Source organism: Pteropus vampyrus, unplaced genomic scaffold, assembly GCF_000151845.1.
Source record: "Pteropus vampyrus isolate Shadow unplaced genomic scaffold, Pvam_2.0 Scaffold35, whole genome shotgun sequence".
In the NCBI taxonomy this organism is placed as follows: domain Eukaryota; kingdom Metazoa; phylum Chordata; class Mammalia; order Chiroptera; family Pteropodidae; genus Pteropus; species Pteropus vampyrus.
In genome coordinates this window covers 2,727,051-2,743,389 of record NW_011888816.1, presented here as the reverse complement: position 1 = coordinate 2,743,389, position 16,339 = coordinate 2,727,051, and the positions used below count along the sequence as shown (strand labels likewise).

At 47.7% G+C, this 16,339-nt stretch overlaps 1 protein-coding gene and 1 non-coding gene across 2 annotated transcripts in view; one reads left to right on the top strand and one right to left on the bottom strand.

Annotated features, from left to right (window-relative positions):
- Window positions 1–16,268, bottom strand: part of CCDC13 (coiled-coil domain containing 13) — a 46,239-nt gene extending 29,971 nt beyond the window's left edge. The window contains exons 1-5 of the mRNA XM_023529029.1: window positions 15,845–16,268; window positions 8,121–8,347; window positions 6,152–6,300; window positions 2,338–2,480; window positions 655–744 (exon numbers count right to left, since the gene is read on the bottom strand). Of these exons, the coding sequence (XP_023384797.1) occupies window positions 655–744; window positions 2,338–2,480; window positions 6,152–6,300; window positions 8,121–8,341 (603 nt within the window). The 5' untranslated portion in view covers window positions 8,342–8,347; window positions 15,845–16,268. The remainder of the gene's footprint in view (window positions 1–654; window positions 745–2,337; window positions 2,481–6,151; window positions 6,301–8,120; window positions 8,348–15,844) is intronic.
- On the top strand, window positions 4,630–4,748 carry LOC111738125. The gene has a single exon (XR_002779707.1). It is a non-coding gene; the product is annotated as a 5S ribosomal RNA (ribosomal RNA).
- Window positions 16,269–16,339: the final 71 nt, after the last annotated feature.

The window sequence follows — 16,339 nt, the reverse complement described above, 5'->3', positions numbered from 1 at the left end:
GAGACTCTGGTGCTATTGACTGTCTGGCGTGGGCTCCATGCCCCTCCCTAGTAGCCCACTGAGTCAGACGGTCTTCCTTTCAGGCAGCTGCAATTCCCATGTCCTGCGTTTCATCGACTGCTCACCGGCTTAGCAAAATGGGATCTTGGGGACAAGCCCCCATTCCCAAGAGTCGTTTTTACTCTATAGACTTGGAGCTGCACAAAGGGAAGACTTCTCACAATATAAACTGCCCCCTCCTAAAAGCAAGGGCCCCATTGGGAACGCCCTGTCCCTGGGTAAGGTAGAGGCCGATGTCCCCCAGTGCAGATGCTATAAGGAGCAGCTTTACAGCTGGGCCGAGAGCAGGCAGCCACTTGGACCAGGCCTTCCCTCCTGGTCCTTGAAATTCTAGGGCTCCAGGGTCCTCGGGCACCTCCTGACCTCCCTCTTGGGGGACTGAATCAGAATCAGACCCTCACTGGCCTCGACTGGGGCATTCCTGGCTTGGGGACTGCTGCCTGGTGGCTGCTCTGCGGCTGCTGCGGTGGTGGCACTGGCTCAGCAGTGGGGTGCAGGTGGGCCCCGGACAGAGGCACCTACACTCCCATGGCAAAGGGGAGGCCCGGCCCGTGGCTGCCTCACCGAGTCCCCGGCGCAGAAGAGAATTCATACCGAGGCTCTGTCTCCCGTCTGGGTCCTTGGCGTCTTGGCTCCTGCATCGGTGGCCCCCTTGGCTGGCAGCCTGGCTAGGGCCATCTGCAGCTGGAAAAGCAAATCTCGCGCTTAATATTTAATCTGCTCAGCAACTGCGGGGCCCGAGGGACGCGTCACCGTTGGCCATGCGGTTACCCATCTTGGTGGCGGCCTTTCATCTCACGCTAGGATTACTGAGGGACGAGCTCTCCTTTACCTACTGCCCTGACGTGGGGGACGGTTTGATGGCTTGTCTGCTGAGTGCCCCAGTTGCACGGATGGGCACCCCCTAGGATTCCCTAACAGCTTGATAAATAATAACACTGCAGCCAGGGTCTGCGTTCTAACGACAGCCTGGGCGGGGAGGGCAAAGGGGTCGCGGACTTCGCGTTACAGACGAGGAGACAGCGGCAGAGACACCGAGAAACTTGCTCTGTGGTCTCACGCCTGGCAGCCAAGGCCACCACGGTATCCAGCCGGTGGCCGACCCTTCACTGGTTTCCTTATCGTTCTTCCCACAAAGACCCCACCCTGCCTGACAAGGCGGGGCAGGACCCGCCCCCCAGCACTCGGACCTGATCTTGTTCCATTCCGGCCACATGGCTCTCTTTCCAGGCCTTCTGCCCCACTCAAGACTTTAGCCCCCGCTGGGCCCTGCACAGAAGCCGCTCCCCAGCCACTCCGAGTCTGGCCCCTTCCCATCCTCCAGGGACCCGGTGGGCTGCTCCCTCCTAGAGGAAGCCCTGGGGGCTGGTCCGTCCCCCAGGAGGGCAAGGACCCGGCCTGTTTTGCTCCCTGAAGTCTCTCCAGGGCCTGGCTCAGAGCCTGCGATGAGTCTCAAAATCTCTGTTGTAGAATAAAGCAGCTCTGATTCCGCGCCAGGTACAGTGACTGGAGAGGATTTTGGAGAGCAAGCGAATCGGACTGGAAACCGGCATCACCACACACTGTGGGGCTTGAGGAAGCCTCTCAACTGACCTCTTCCAGCCTCGGCTTCTTCAGCCATATAAGGAGAAGCAGTGTAGGTTCTCTCTGGCACATGGATTCCGTTCTAGCTCCTCAGGGACCATGAACTGCTGGGGCGATGCCCCTGTGCGACTGGAGGGGTTTGTGATTAGCAGTCGGGGGCAGGGAGCAGCAGCAAGAGGAAGATGGACAAAAGGGACACCGACCGGTGGAATGCTCCTGGCAACAGCTTCGAATCGGCTAGGGTCCCCATTAATGTATTTAACCAACGTTTATCCAGTGCTCACTACATGCTCAACCCTGTTCTAAGCACTTTACAATGTTAAGCCATTTAATGCTCAGAAAACCTAGGGTGAGTATTTATTCCTGCACGTGATGGATGGAGGAAACTGAGGCACAGAGAGTTGATGACTCCCTCGAAGTCACAGAGTAAGTCGGGAATGGAGCTGAGATTCGTACCCGGGCAGCCAGGCTCCGGGTCCGTGTCCTAACCACTCTGCCAGGCCGCCTCTCCATGACCTGTGTCCCTCTGGCTTCCGGACACACTTTCCCCTCTCAGGATGTGACAAAGACTGTAAACACTGACCCACAAGCCCTTCAGAAGGACCCAAAGCATCTAAGTGTGGCTCCCACTCGGGAGGACGGGCCCCGGGTGCCGAGGTCCCCTCCGGAGGGAGGGATGACCAAGGGCCTCACTTCCCGCTCCAGCTCCTGGGTGCGATTGCTCAGCTGCTTCTCTCTGGTTTTTGCGCCCTCCGACTCTGCCATCAGCACCCGGTTCTTTTTGGACAGCTCGACGATTTTGGTGGCGATGGCGTCCCCCGCCATACCGGCCGTCCCTAAGAAGGAAAATAGTGAGGTCAGTTAAAAACCGCAGGCCCATGCCTCGAACTCACGGCACAGAACGAACAGCCTTTACGAGCTCGAGCCGCTTGGTGTGAATGCCCGGGGCGGAGCAGAGGCTCGGGAGAGTGACCGCACACGCGGGCACCCCGAAACCCAGCTCTAGTGAGTGGAGACGCAGCCACTTGGAGGTTCAGCATGTTCTAGGAAAATTATAAAATCAGGAAGCAGAGTTTTAATTCCACGGGCGATAAGTTTATTGTGCCAGTTCTTCATGCCCTCCTCACTGAAAGGGTTACACACCCACACCCTGGGTTCTGCAATTCTGCGGTGCCCTCCAGTGAGAAGGGTGTACTCCCTCCACCCCTCTATGCCTGCCTGACTCTGGGATCAGCCAATGGGATGCTAGCAGATAAGGTGCAGGTGGAAGTTTGAAAAGCACTTGTGTACTTAAATGCTCTTCCCACAGGAACACAGGCAGGCCAGCTGCCTGGTCCCAGGACAAGGAAGAGACACATGGGACAAAGCTGAACCACCGTAGCCGAGCCCCAGCCTAGATCAACTCCTCCCCAACTAACCCCCAGATGTTTGAGCCAAATCAACGCTTATTGCCAAATGCTGCCGAAAGTATGTGGTTGTTTCTTACACAGAATTTTGTGGTAACACCTAAAAATACAAATGCGTATGCTCATTTAGTAAATATGTATGGAGTTTCTACCAAGTGTTGAACACTCTGAGTGTTAGGGATGCAATGGCGAGTAAAAAAGACACTGAATTTACATTCTAGCGGGGGAGACAGATAATAAAAACCAAACGCATAAACATGTATTGTCATACGTGGGAGTAATGACTGCTATGAAACAAACAGGCCGAGCTAGGAGCTGAGAGGGATGCGGGTGATGCTATTTTACATGCAGTGACGGTCAGGAGAGGCCTCTCTGGGGAGGTGATGTGTGAACAGAGACCTGGAGGAATGCAGTGAGGGGTCGGCCGTGAAGAGCGCTCCCAGCTAGGAACAGCGATTCTGAGCCGAGGAAATGGCAGGTGCAAAGTCCCGGAGGCAGGAAGGGGCTTGGCGTGTCCGAGGAAGCAGCCGGAAGGCAGCAGGCAAGGGCCGGAGGCTGTACCAGGGCCGACTGAAGGGATGGAAATGGGGGCGGTTGCGCGGCGTGGGGCCGTTCAGGAGCAGGCGGCGGGAGCTGGCTGGGTAGCCTTGCGGTCCATCCGTCCATCCTCGCCCTCGCTGGAGGGCAGTTTCCCCACGCGTGCAACAGCGGTTTTGACCAGAGGGTCACCAAGTTCCCCGAAGGCTGCTGACACTCCAAGCGGCGGGTGAGTGGCAGAGATACCTTCTTGGAACTACTTTTCAGACTGCGATGCGCCTCAGAACAAGTCTGAGAGTGACAACGGGTGGAAGGTGAACAAAGGTGTTCGATGGTTTTCAAATCAACTCTGCCCAGCCTTGTGCAGCTGGCCTGAGCCAGGCAGTGAATAGGTTGCCCTTGGCAACCTCCAGTCCGCTGAATAGGATGAGGAGTCCTCAGGAGAAAGGGCCTAGGATGCTGGGATGGACACCAGGTCTAGGGGTACGAATAGTCCAGTGGTGAGTTCTCTGGGTTATGTCTTCCTCCCCGGACTGGAGAGCATTAAATATCCTGGAACCAGACCTCAGGAAGAGGTCTAGAGAAGCCCTCTCTAGTCTAACGGGCAGGAAGGGGCGCTCAGAGAGAATGGGGAGAACCCTCTGGTTTTTTTCCTGTTGTCTCCCGAACCTGTCTACGGACAAGCTCCGCCCTTGAGCTGCTAACCCATAAGCGAGAGGGGGAGGCGGGGCGCGAGTGAACGAACAAGCACAGAAATGCTCGACATTTGGGTAAGAAGAGTAGACTATTTTCGTCTCCTTAAGTTCTTTAAAATACGTATAATGGTTGAAAGCAAACATTAGGTAATACCGTCTGATGGGATTTTTCAATATATATAGAAATAATACAGATCAAAGCTGCGATGAGGTGGGTAAAGGGAACTACGGGGTGGCAAAGTTTCTTCATTCCACTCGAAGTGATAAAATAGTAATTCTAAGCAGACTGTAAAAAGTTAAGTCCGTACACTGTAATCACTAGAGTGATCACTAAAAAATAGTACCGAGCCTACGGCCATACCACCCTGAATGCGCCTGACCTTGTCTGATCTCAGAAGCTAAGCAGGGTTGGGCCTGGTTAGTACTTGGATGAGAGACTGCCTGAGAATACTAGGTGCTGTAGGCTTAAAAAAAATTAGTATCAAGAAATAGAGTTAAAAAAAAATCCACTAAACTATAGCAACCACTAAAAACACAGTCCATCGCCTGCCCCGCAGCCTGTCACTCATGGCCTGGTTTAAAAACATGAACCGGGCCAGTCAGACTTTTCTCTTTAAAACCTGAAGCCGGAAATCAGAAACGGTGACTTCAGAGTGAGGACTGGATTTAAGAGGAGGGGCATGTAAGATTGATTTGGGGCTGGCGATCAGAGGCCGTGAGCCAACTGGCAGAGACGGGTAAGAGAGAGAGAACTCTCCTGGGGCAGGAGGGAGTAGCCCAGTCTCGCAGGTCACCTGGGGTGGGGAGGCTGTCTGCTCTCCTGCTGGAGCCCAACCATCTTCTCTGCAGCCTTGCAAAAGGGCAAGCGGCCCCCTCACATCGGAACCCTGAGCCAGGTTGAGAGCGTTTCCGTCCCTTACGACACAAAGTCTTCTCTTTGGTGTGCTTTTGTTCTAGACAGAAAAGGCTAACAGATGGAGGGAGGCACACTTGGCTGTCAAGGGCCTTTGAGATGCCAGAGTCCCTTGTTTTTTAATTCAGTGCTGGTCCTCTGGGTGGACTCACCCTTAAAAGCCTTTCAGATCAAAGGCAGGAAGGGATGCTCTGACAGATGTCTGGTGAGGCCTGTTGCTCTCTGGTGACACTGACTTTGTGGTTTATTAGTCAGACACTTGGGAATTGCTCCACGGGCATACATGGAGCAGAGGCCAAAGATCTCACCAGCTCTGCAGGGCCAAGGTCTAGCTCATAACTGCAGAGCTAATGTCCAGCCCACACCCACAGGGCTAAGGTCATCTTAAACGCACAAAGCGAAGGTCCCTACCACATCCACAGGGCCAGTGTCTCCACTGACAGAGACAAGGTCTGGCCCAGACCTGAAGGGCCAAGGTCCACTAAAGCCGTGGGTCCTAGGAAATCCTGCGTCATCCACCTTTCTGGAGAAGCAATAGCAAATGCTATAGAGTAAATGCCTGTTCCTACCAGCACTTTTCACGTCCACAGTTCAACAGGGAGCCAGAGCACCACAGTTAAGTGGATCCTGCTGGCCCAGTGAACACACAGCGAGCATCACGGAGTGATGAGTCCCAGCAGAGTCACCAACACTGCCCAGAACGCCTGCCTGCCATTCTGGGCCTCCCACTTCCTGGCGTGCGGACGTCCTTGGCCTGGTCTCCCCCTCTATCCTCGCTCTCATTTCCAGGACTTATCTGGACAGCTTGACCACACCTGACCCTTGGCACTCTTTCTTGGGCACCTGCCCTCTGGAACCTGCGCTTGCCGTGCCGGGAAGGCCCCACGGCAGTGGGGCCTGGCCTTCAGGGCACCCGGGCTTTGGGGCGGGGGCTGTTCCAACAATGGTGGAGTTACCTGTGAAGGCAAATCTGTCCTCTTCTATTTTCTTCTTGAGGTGTTTGATCTCAAAGTCCCTTTCCTTCAACAGCTTATACAGTCGCCCGTTCTCATCCACTGTTTCCCTGAGCTGATGGCGAAGCTGCTCAATCTCATCTTCAAGCACCCTGCAAGGCAAAGGCGAGATTACTGTTTCTTCATGGGGACCGATGGGCAGGGATCGGTTCTTCACTGCCCAGGGTTGTTGTACCTCGTTGGGCTCTGGGTGATGATCAGAACTGGTCTGTACAAAACAGGAAAGCAAAATTTGAAAAATCACAATGAGCAGATTTTAATCTACTGTCCTCGAAACGGAGTGATTCGGCACACACATGCACACACTCGCACACACACATTTGAAAGGGGAAAGAAGTTTTCAATAACATAGTTTATTATGTTTTCGACAGAGAGATATAAAACCCCCACTCAGAGAATTTCTATTCCTTTTAAGCATCCATAGAACATGCATAAAAAGTATATTTATTAATATAAGCTACAAAGAATGGACATCATACAGACCCTTTTCTATGATGGCAATTGACTATAATTAGAAATCAATACTAAAAATATAGCAAAAATAAAATAAAAAAACAAAACCCTAAACCCATCATAAGTTTAGAACTAAAAAACAAAACAAAACACACATCTAAATTAGTTATGGGTTAAGATGTAATCAAAATATGTATTATGAAGCATTTAGAATGAATTGACTGCAGAATCGATATATAGCAAAACGTGTGATGCTTAGAAGGACATTTATAGTCTTCATTGCATATATGTATTATAAGAGCACAGAGGAATGGTCAGAGCCATAAGTCCTAGGCAGTTGTTTTGCAGGCTTTTTTCAGAACATGAGAAACGTGTGACCGATGGATCTGTGATCACTTCTATTATTACGCACACGACAGGCTCCCTAGAACAGTTGCTCAGGAAGTAAGTCAATTATAGAAGTTACAGTTACACTAAGTATGGGGTAACAGCTATTATTATTATTGTTGTTTTTCCACCAATGGCTCAAGTCTCCACCAATTAGTTTCTCTGATTTGGGGAAAGATCATTTGGAAATGGATCTGGGGTTAATTTTGAGCTAATATTTAAGAGCCATATGAATTTTTTTCAATTATTGAGAAATCTTTGTTTTCTCCCAATTAGCATTTTTTAGTAGAACATGTTGAAAATTGAGAAATTATAAAAAGTGGAATTTAAAGATGGAAAAAAAAGATTCTGGGTGAAACCAGAAGCAAAGAGAGAGCTTAACAATTGTTGGGAATTTTTTTAGTAAATTATCTAGCAGAGAATTTTGTATCGATACAGACTCCCATTTCTAATAACCAGTATAGATCAATATGCACCTGTGTTGTTAAATTTAGAGCAAAATGAGAAGATTCTGGACTCTTTCCAACTTTTCCACCAACTGTAAATAGCAAGGAACCCACAGAGTGTTCCCTTAGGACAGGCAGGCTTATGTGTTGCTATGTGTCAGGAAAGGGAAATTGGCAGAGACAATAACCTCAGATGAGATCTATAAACCATCAGAGTCAGCCAACCAGCTCCTCAGAAAACCAAACACACTTTCCACGAGAGATTTTGCATAAGAAAATTCATGTGACTATTGTACACCTGAAACTAATATAATATTGTAGGTCGACGGTATTTGCAAAAAAAAAAAAAAAAAATTTCTAATTCAAGTGAATAAACTATATGCTTATGAGTTTTGAAATTTCAACTTGACTTTAAATGGTTTTTAAGCACATTTCTTATCAAATTATTTTCTCGGGAGCACAGATCTATCGGATGCCAGTCTTTGGTTGCATCCTCTGTGTCAAAACCTCTTCGTCTCAGTTTATAAACACGCATCTAATCAACCTTGTGATGTGTCTGTAATCACTTCTCCCCCACCGCCCTACCTCCCTGCAGTGCTCCTGGGAGAGTTCGGACTTGCATTTACCTCTGCTCAAAGCTGTTTTTCAAGTTTTGCTCCCCAGCCTGGAGAAAACTGAGGCCATCAGAGATCTCCAAGGGTTCTTTTTGGTCATCGACTTTGCTGTTGAGACTCAGTTCCTTTTCCTTCTTTTTCTGCATCTGCTTCTGTAACCTTTTGTGCTGCATCTCCTGCATGGCCTTGAACTGGAGCCGCAAGGTGTCCTGAGAGGCTTCGTCTTCTGCCATCTTGCCCTAGAAGTAGAAAAAGAAATCTAAGCTGAAGCAATGTCCACAAAGCGTGCAGTTCCCAAGAACGCTCAGCATACAGTCAGCCCTGTCCATAGCCGCCAACCCTGGAGTTTCCTGCTTACCTTTACATGTGTCCATGTGGAAGCTTAGAGACCCACCTTAACCTCAAATCCCCCAAAAGCCAAAGCTGAGCATCCTTCCCTGGTCCTGACCGTGCCACCAGACTTCAAATGGCATCAGAATATTCCCCCATCACTCCGATTCAACACTTCGCCCCTTCCTATTCCTAAAACAGTTGCCCTCAACTCCGGCTGACCATTAGAATCTCACAGGAGCTCCTAAAACATAACAATGCTTAGATATATCCCTGAACCCATGAAATCCCAATTTCTAGAAATGGGCTTGGATGTCATTATTTTTTTAATCGAGGTATAATTTATATACAGTAAAGTGCATAAATCCTGAGTGTACAGCTCAACGATTCTTCACATAAGTACACACCCCTGTGGTGATCCCGGATCAAGGTGTAGGGTACTTCCTGCCCCTGCTCAGGTTATGTTGTGCCTGTCCAGTCAAGGCAGTCCCCCAAGGTAACCACTGTTCTGGCTTCTGCCACTGAAGATGAGTTTTGTCTATTTTTTTTTTTTTTTAACATCAGTTCCATTGACGTATGATTTGCACAGAATAAAATACACCGATTTTATGTATGCAAATGAGTTTTGACAGATATATACACCTATGTAAACCACCACCACTATCATGATCAAACATTTCTATTACACCGAAAAGCTCCTTTACACCCCTTTGCAATCGATCCCCCAGGGAGTCCCAATCCCAGGCAAACTCTCATCTGCTTTTGGTCACTACAGTTTTGCCTTTTCTAGAATTTCATATAACTGGAATCATACAGTAGGTAATCTTTGTGTTTGCTTTGTTTTTCCTTAGCACTATCTTTTAGAGATTCACCCATGTCGTTGCATCCGTCATTAGTTCATCCCTTTTTATTGCTGAGTAGTATTCCATTGTACAGATATATCATAATTTGTTCATACATTCACCTGTTATGGGACACCCGAGCTGTTTCCATTATGGGCTATTATGAATAAAGCCATTATGAATATTTATATACAAGAAAGCCTTCACGTGGACATATATGTTTATTTCTTCTCTTGGGTAAATACCTAGAAGTAAAAAAATGCTGGGTTGTATGGTAAATTTATGTTAGCTTTATAAGAAACTGCTAAATTGTTTTCCAGAATGTCTGTACCATTTACATTCCCATCAGCAGTGCGTGAGAGTTTCAGCTGCTCCACATCCTTGCCAACACTTAGTATGGTCAGTCTAAATTTTAATCTTTCTAGTGGGTATACAGTGGTATCTCAACGTGGTTTCAATTTGCATTTTCATGATTGAGCATCTTTTCATGTACTTACTGATCATTTGCATATCTTCTTCTGTGACATGTCTATTCACATTATTTTGCCCATTTAAAAAATTGTGTTGCCTTCTTATTGAGTTCCTTATGCTTTCTGGATGTCTGCCTACTTTTGAACGTCACATAAATAGAATAATAGAGCATGAACACTGGAATTTTTAAATGCTCCCCACATGCTTTTAAAGCATAGCCAGTTAAGCATCCCTGACTTAAACCAAACTCAAGTTGCATCATCCACCCACCAACCAATTAGTCATATGTCTTGTTGATTCTCCACAAATGTTTTTGATTCTGTCCCTATATTTCCATCCCTGCTGAGACCGCTATCATTATCACGCTCATGGCCACCTCAGGGCATTTGCAGCTGCTGTTCCCTCCCCTGGATTGCTTTTCCCCAGATGTCCACCTTGCTCGCCTCTCTCAAATGTCACCTTATCAGAAAGGCCTTCCTCCCCAATTCTATTGTAGAAAGCATTTCTACCCTCACTCCCCGTGCCCATTACCCTGTTTTATCTTTCTCCATCATGCTTAGCTTCACCTGACACATTTTATATTTGTTCGTTGATGGCTTGTCTCCCTCCCAGGCAGCTCCACCATGGCAGGCACTGTGTGATGTTCACCACTGGATCCTCAGTGCTGGTACCAGGGCCTTGTGCATAGCAGGCATGAGATGAGCATTTGGTGAATGAATGATGGATGGTTTTGTCCCCGGGACTGCTAGAACAGGTCCCCACTGCCCTCACTGCCCTTCTCCCTCTCCCCTCTTACCCTGTATTCGCTGGCGGAATATCTTCTCTAGAGCACAGCCCTGAGCCTGACGGGCCCCCGTTCTGAAAGCTTCAGTAGATGCCCATCCCAGCCTGTTTCCCCCTTCACGATGCCAAGTTCTCATGTCACCGTGCTCCTCTGTCCCTACACCTCACTGGAAAAGTCTGATTTGCCTAATTTTGCAACAATGAGTCCAATTTACTTTTTCTGTAACTATTTTAGACTTTGTGGGCCGTATGGCTTCTGTTGCAACTACTGAACTCTGCCCACTGCAGTGGAAAGCATGCCGTGACCGTGACCGGCATGTAAAGCCGCAGACGAGATGTAAATGAGCGTGTGTGGCTGTGCTCCCATTAAACTTTACTGCAGAAACAGTGTGCGTGATTGGGGACCTTGGTCTGTCAACCTGACACAGAGACACTTGATCTGAAAAGGTGTCTAGAGATTGAAGAAAACCCTACTGAGCCCGTTATTTGAAAATGTAACTAATAGAATTTAAAAATAAGTTTATCCTGTGATTCCCTATTTTTGCAGATTATAAGAAGGGACCACAGACTTCATTTTCCAAATCGGGTCACTTTGGAGAGTGAAAGCGAGAGCTATTCATAATCATTTGGGTCAACGGCGAGTCGGGAAAGCAACTCGAAGGCCGTGACCAGCATGTAAAGCAGTGGTGAACTTGGCTCTGTACTGGCTGTGTGAGTCTAAAAAATTTCTCCACCTCTGCAGGCCTCAGTCCTTCCTTCAGTGAGCAGAAGGTGATGACACAGAGGCCATAGATGTGGTGAGAGGCAAAGGCAAAGGTGTGTGCGTGAAACGCTTTTGTCAGCTATGTGTTGGTAAGAACAAAATGTTATTCTTGTCTCCCCTCCTGGTGGTCTCCCTTGAAGAGTCCTTTCCTCCTCCTCTTGCCCCACATCCAGGCGCTTGCTGCCCCTCACAGTGATTCTTATGACCCATCCACAGAAAGCCTTCCCTGGCTGCTGGGCCCACAGTGGCCAAGCCCCACAACACGGCTGCCTCCAGCATCCACAGCCTCTGTTTCACATCACAAGGTCAGTCACCTCCTCTGCACCTCATCTCCTGCCTGCTCCAGAAGTTGGGTGGCATCAGGCTCACCCCAGTATCCCCCCAGTGCCTCCCCATCTCTCTGGCTACCTGCTTCCCGTCTTAGCTCCCTGGGTCTCGTCTTTGTCTCTTTAATCTGTACTGCACATGACCTTTCTAAAACCAGATCTAACTGGCTCCTGCTTCTGCAAGGCCTTGCCAAGACTCGCAGAGGACACTCTGGCTGGCCCAAGGGCTGCATCCAGCCCACAGATATTTTTGTTTGACTCTCACGGGATGCTATGTTAGGATTTTACTTTGTTTCCAACATTCAAAGATCTGTAGATTTCAATTAAATCCAGATTTCCAGCTTCTTTTATAAAAGTTTACAGATCTGGCTATTCTGGGCCCATTGTCCCACATGGACAGCAGCTGCTGACAGAGGGCGTTCCCTATAGGCAGAGTACGTTCTTACCACTCAGCCACGGTCCCTCCCACTCCCAGATGCTGCAGCTGGCACATCAGCTGCCTGTTATAAGTGCAGTAAATGCTGTTCTCTCCCTGAGACCTGCTGGATTCACCCACTTTCATTTGCAATCAGCCCCTGCAGGCGTTTGGGTTTGTGACCGTCATCAGCCACTTGACCTGCCTGGGATGCCTTCTTCCCCAGGCATCCCTTCTCCTTCCCACAAACTCCCATCTAGCCTTTAGTGCCCTGGTGGCACTCTGTGGACTCCTAGAATCCCCCAGATATCCACTGATCACTAAACTTACTTCAACGTATTATAATTATCTGTGACTTTCTTCATATTCCTTCCTTTTACTAAGAGGCCTCTTAAGGGCTGGGGTCTAATGTCTTATTCATTGTTTAATTTTCGGCATCTTGCCCAGAATAGGCTTTCAATTAATATTTGTAGAACTGTCATTGAATGAATATAACAGGTGCTCAAAGATGAGAGAAGGAATAAATGAATGGGTAAATAAATAAATGAACACAGCAACTTGTAAAACCTTTTTCCTTTTCTATTTTCAACGTGCAGTTGGAGTCACTAGGGAACAGGTACTTCTGGACATACACTGTTTCCTGGGCAAATTACTTAATCTCTCTGTGCTTCAGTTTCTTCATCTGTAAAATGGGATGATAATCATTATATACTTCACAGGGTGGTCGTAAGGATTAAATGACAGAATGAATGGAAATATAGTGCCTAGCATATAAGCACTCCTAATAGTTTAGCTGTTATTATCTTTCTCATCATATATCATGGAGTATCCTTGGCCCAATAAGCCTCTGGGAGACAGACAGCATGCCTGCACTAACAAGACATTTGAGGTTTAACTCAGCCCTGTAGTGTTAGCATCTACTCATGCAGCCAGTGGAGATTTGTATTTCACTTATCTGGACTATGGCCTGGGCATCTATTTTTTTTAAAGCTTCCCAGGTGAGTCTAATAATGAGCCAGAACTGAGAATGAGGGGTGGTAAGTGCTTTGAGAGATTGGCTGGGAAGACCCATGTACATGGATAGGAAGACTCAACATTGTTAACATGTTAACTATTCCCAACTTGATCTATAGATTCAATGCAATCACAATAACAATAAAAATCTCACCAAGTTACTTTGTAGATATTAACAAGCTGATTCTAAACTTTATATGAAGGGCAAAAGACCCAGAATAGTCAATGCAACATTGAAGGAGAAGAACAAAGTTTCAAGATTGATGCTGTTGGATTCAAGACTTATTATAAGGCTACAGTAATCAAGAGAGTGTGGTATCTGTGAAATAATAGACCAATAGATTACAAGAAGAGAATAGAAAGCCCAAAATTGACCCATACAAAAAGAGTCAACTGATCTTGTTCAAAGAAGTAAAGGTAATCCAGTGAAGAAAAAATAGTCTTTTCAACAAATGGTGATGGGAAAACTGGTCGTCTACATGCAAAAAAAAAAAAAAAAAAATTAGACACAGTCCTTATACACTTCACAAGAAATAACTCAAAACGGATCATGAACCTATGTCTAACATGCAAAGCTATAAAACTTCTAGAAGATAATATGGAAGAAAATCTAGATGACCTTGGGTTTTGGCAATTAGTTTTTAGATACAATAGCAAAAGCATGATCCATGTAAGAAAAATTTGACAAGTTGTATTTCATTAAAATTAAAAACTTCTGCTCTGCAAAGGCACTATTAAGAGAATAGAAAGACAAGCCAGAGACTGGAAGAAAATCTGTAAAACAAATATCTAATAAAGGACTGTATCCAAAATACACAAAGAATTCTTAAAACTTAAAAATATCAAAACAACTCAATTAAAAAGTGAGCTAAAGATCAAAACACACAACTCATCAAAGAAGATATACAGATGGCAGATAAGCCCATGAAAAGTTCAAAATCATATGTAATTAGAAATTGCAAATTCAAACAACAATGAGATGCCACTACACGCCTATCAGAATGGCTAAAATCCAAAATACTGACAACACCAAATGCTGACAAGGATGTGAAGCAACAGGAATGTTCGTTCATTACTGGTGGAAATGCAAAATAGTACAGCTGCTTTGGAAGACAGTCTGGAAGTTTCTTTCAAAGTTAAACACAGTCTTTCTACATGATTCAGCAATCATATTTACCCAAATGAGTTGAAAATTTATGTCTACACAAAAACCTGTAAGCAAATGTTTATAGCAGCTATATTCATAATTATCGAAAATCAGAAGCAATCAAGATGTCCCTCAATAGGTGAACAGACAAACTGGTACACCCATACAAGGGAATATTAATCATTGATGAAAAGAAATGAACTTCAAACCACAAAAAGACATAAAGGAAACTTAAATACATATTGCTAAGTGAAGAAGACAGTATGAAAAGTCTGCTGTATGCTATATGATTCCAACTATATGACATTCTGGAAAAGGCAAAACCATAGAGAGAGTAGAAAGATCAGTGGTTGCAGGGGTTAGGGAGATGGAAGAAAGGATGAACAGTGCAGCACATGGGGATTTTTAGGGCAGTGAAACTATTCTGCATGAAACTTTAATGGTGGATACCTGACATAACCCATAGAACTGTACAATACAAAAAGTGAACCCTAATGTAAACTATACACTTATAAAGTTAATAACAACATACAGGATTATCGGTGGTAACAAATGTACCACACCAATGTGGGATGTTAATAATGGGGGAAAGGAGAGAGGAAAATATGAGGACTTTCTGTATTTTCTGTCCAGTGTTTCTGTAAATCTAAAACCGCTCTAAGATATAAAACCTATTAATTTTATTTATTTATTTATTTTTGACGTAAGGCTCAGGCTGCATGGAAGGATCTCTCGGCTCAGGAAGGACTTAGAGCCCTGGGACGGGGAGAGGGGCACCCACCCACCGCCACTTCCTGTGGCGAAGCCAAGATTCCAGAGGCAATCAAGCGCATAGGGGACAAGGGACAGGGACCAGTGAGGAGGGCTGCGGCCCCATCCAGGCATGAGCCTCCCTTGCCCCTAGCAGCCTGACACTTTGTCTTTCTTTTCTTCTTTCTTTCTTCCTCCTCCTCTCTGCTTTTTGTTTTGTTTTGGGTGCTTCCTCCCCGCTCACCCCCACCCCCCATATTCTCGTCAAGTATTCCCAGCAACCATCTGGAGTCCTGGGGGAGGACAGAGGACGGTCCTGAGAAGCCTAGTTGGGCGCCCTGTACAAGGCTGCAGAACAGGGCTCACTGACTGCGGGCCAGGCCAGCATCAGTGCAGGGATGAGTTTGGGCTGGGAATGGGGTGAAGATGACTGGTTCTCTCGGAGGGATTCCTGCTCTGAGGGGCACTCCCACCTTCGTGTCCCCGGTCCTGTGGGGGCTGGCCCTGGGGCGGGAGGTTGGGGGAAGCGGGTGCCGCCAGGTCGCGCAGTTCCCACTCCACCTCTAGGCGCGGTGCGGAGCTCAGTGGCAGAGACCAGAAGAGGGCGCTGGTCAGGCGGACCCGAGGTGGAGTTCGGACTGTGTGACTTCGGGCAGGCGATCACCCTTTGAGCCTCACTGATCCCTGTACCGCGCGGAAAATAAGTGTCTGCCTGGAGAGGGGAGGGGGCTGTGTGTGGAGACCCATCGAAAGAGGCAAGAGAGTCCTCGCTCTGCGTCCGGCCAGAGGCAGCGCGCTCAGCCGAGCGTGTGCGCTCCCGCTCCAGGCCGGGGTCCCCCGCAGTCCCAGGCTCCCCAGCTCCAGCCTGCGCCCTCCCGCACCTCTCCGCACTTACCGCGCTCACTCCTGCCTTCTGGCAGCCACAGCTCTAGCACCTCTTCCCGACGCCTTCTCGCGTTGCCCCGGCAACGGTCACCAGGGAAACCAGCACCGCCGCCCGCGAAACGTCACCACGAGTCTACGGCGGCCTGGAGGGCGCGGAGAGTTCGGAAAGAGAGAGGCTCAGGTGGTCCAGGGCGCGGCGGTGTGGACATAGGCGCGGCGGGCTGGAAGGGGGCATCTGGTGCCTGAGACTAAAGTCAGGCCAGTGATCCGCTTGCGGAACAAGTGTTTTACGAGTTTTGTGGACCAAAGTTCTGCACGGAGATGCACAGTCCGCAGTCCTGCAGGGGGAGCTGAAAAGCGAATGAGCCCATCACGAAAATTAACGTAGCCATTCAGGAGGTCTTTGAAAGACGTAAAACATTGTGAGGAAAAGGTCGTTTGTGATGATGAGTGAAAAAAAAGGACACAAAATAGTAACTGCTAAATAAATAAAGTTGTGTTTTTT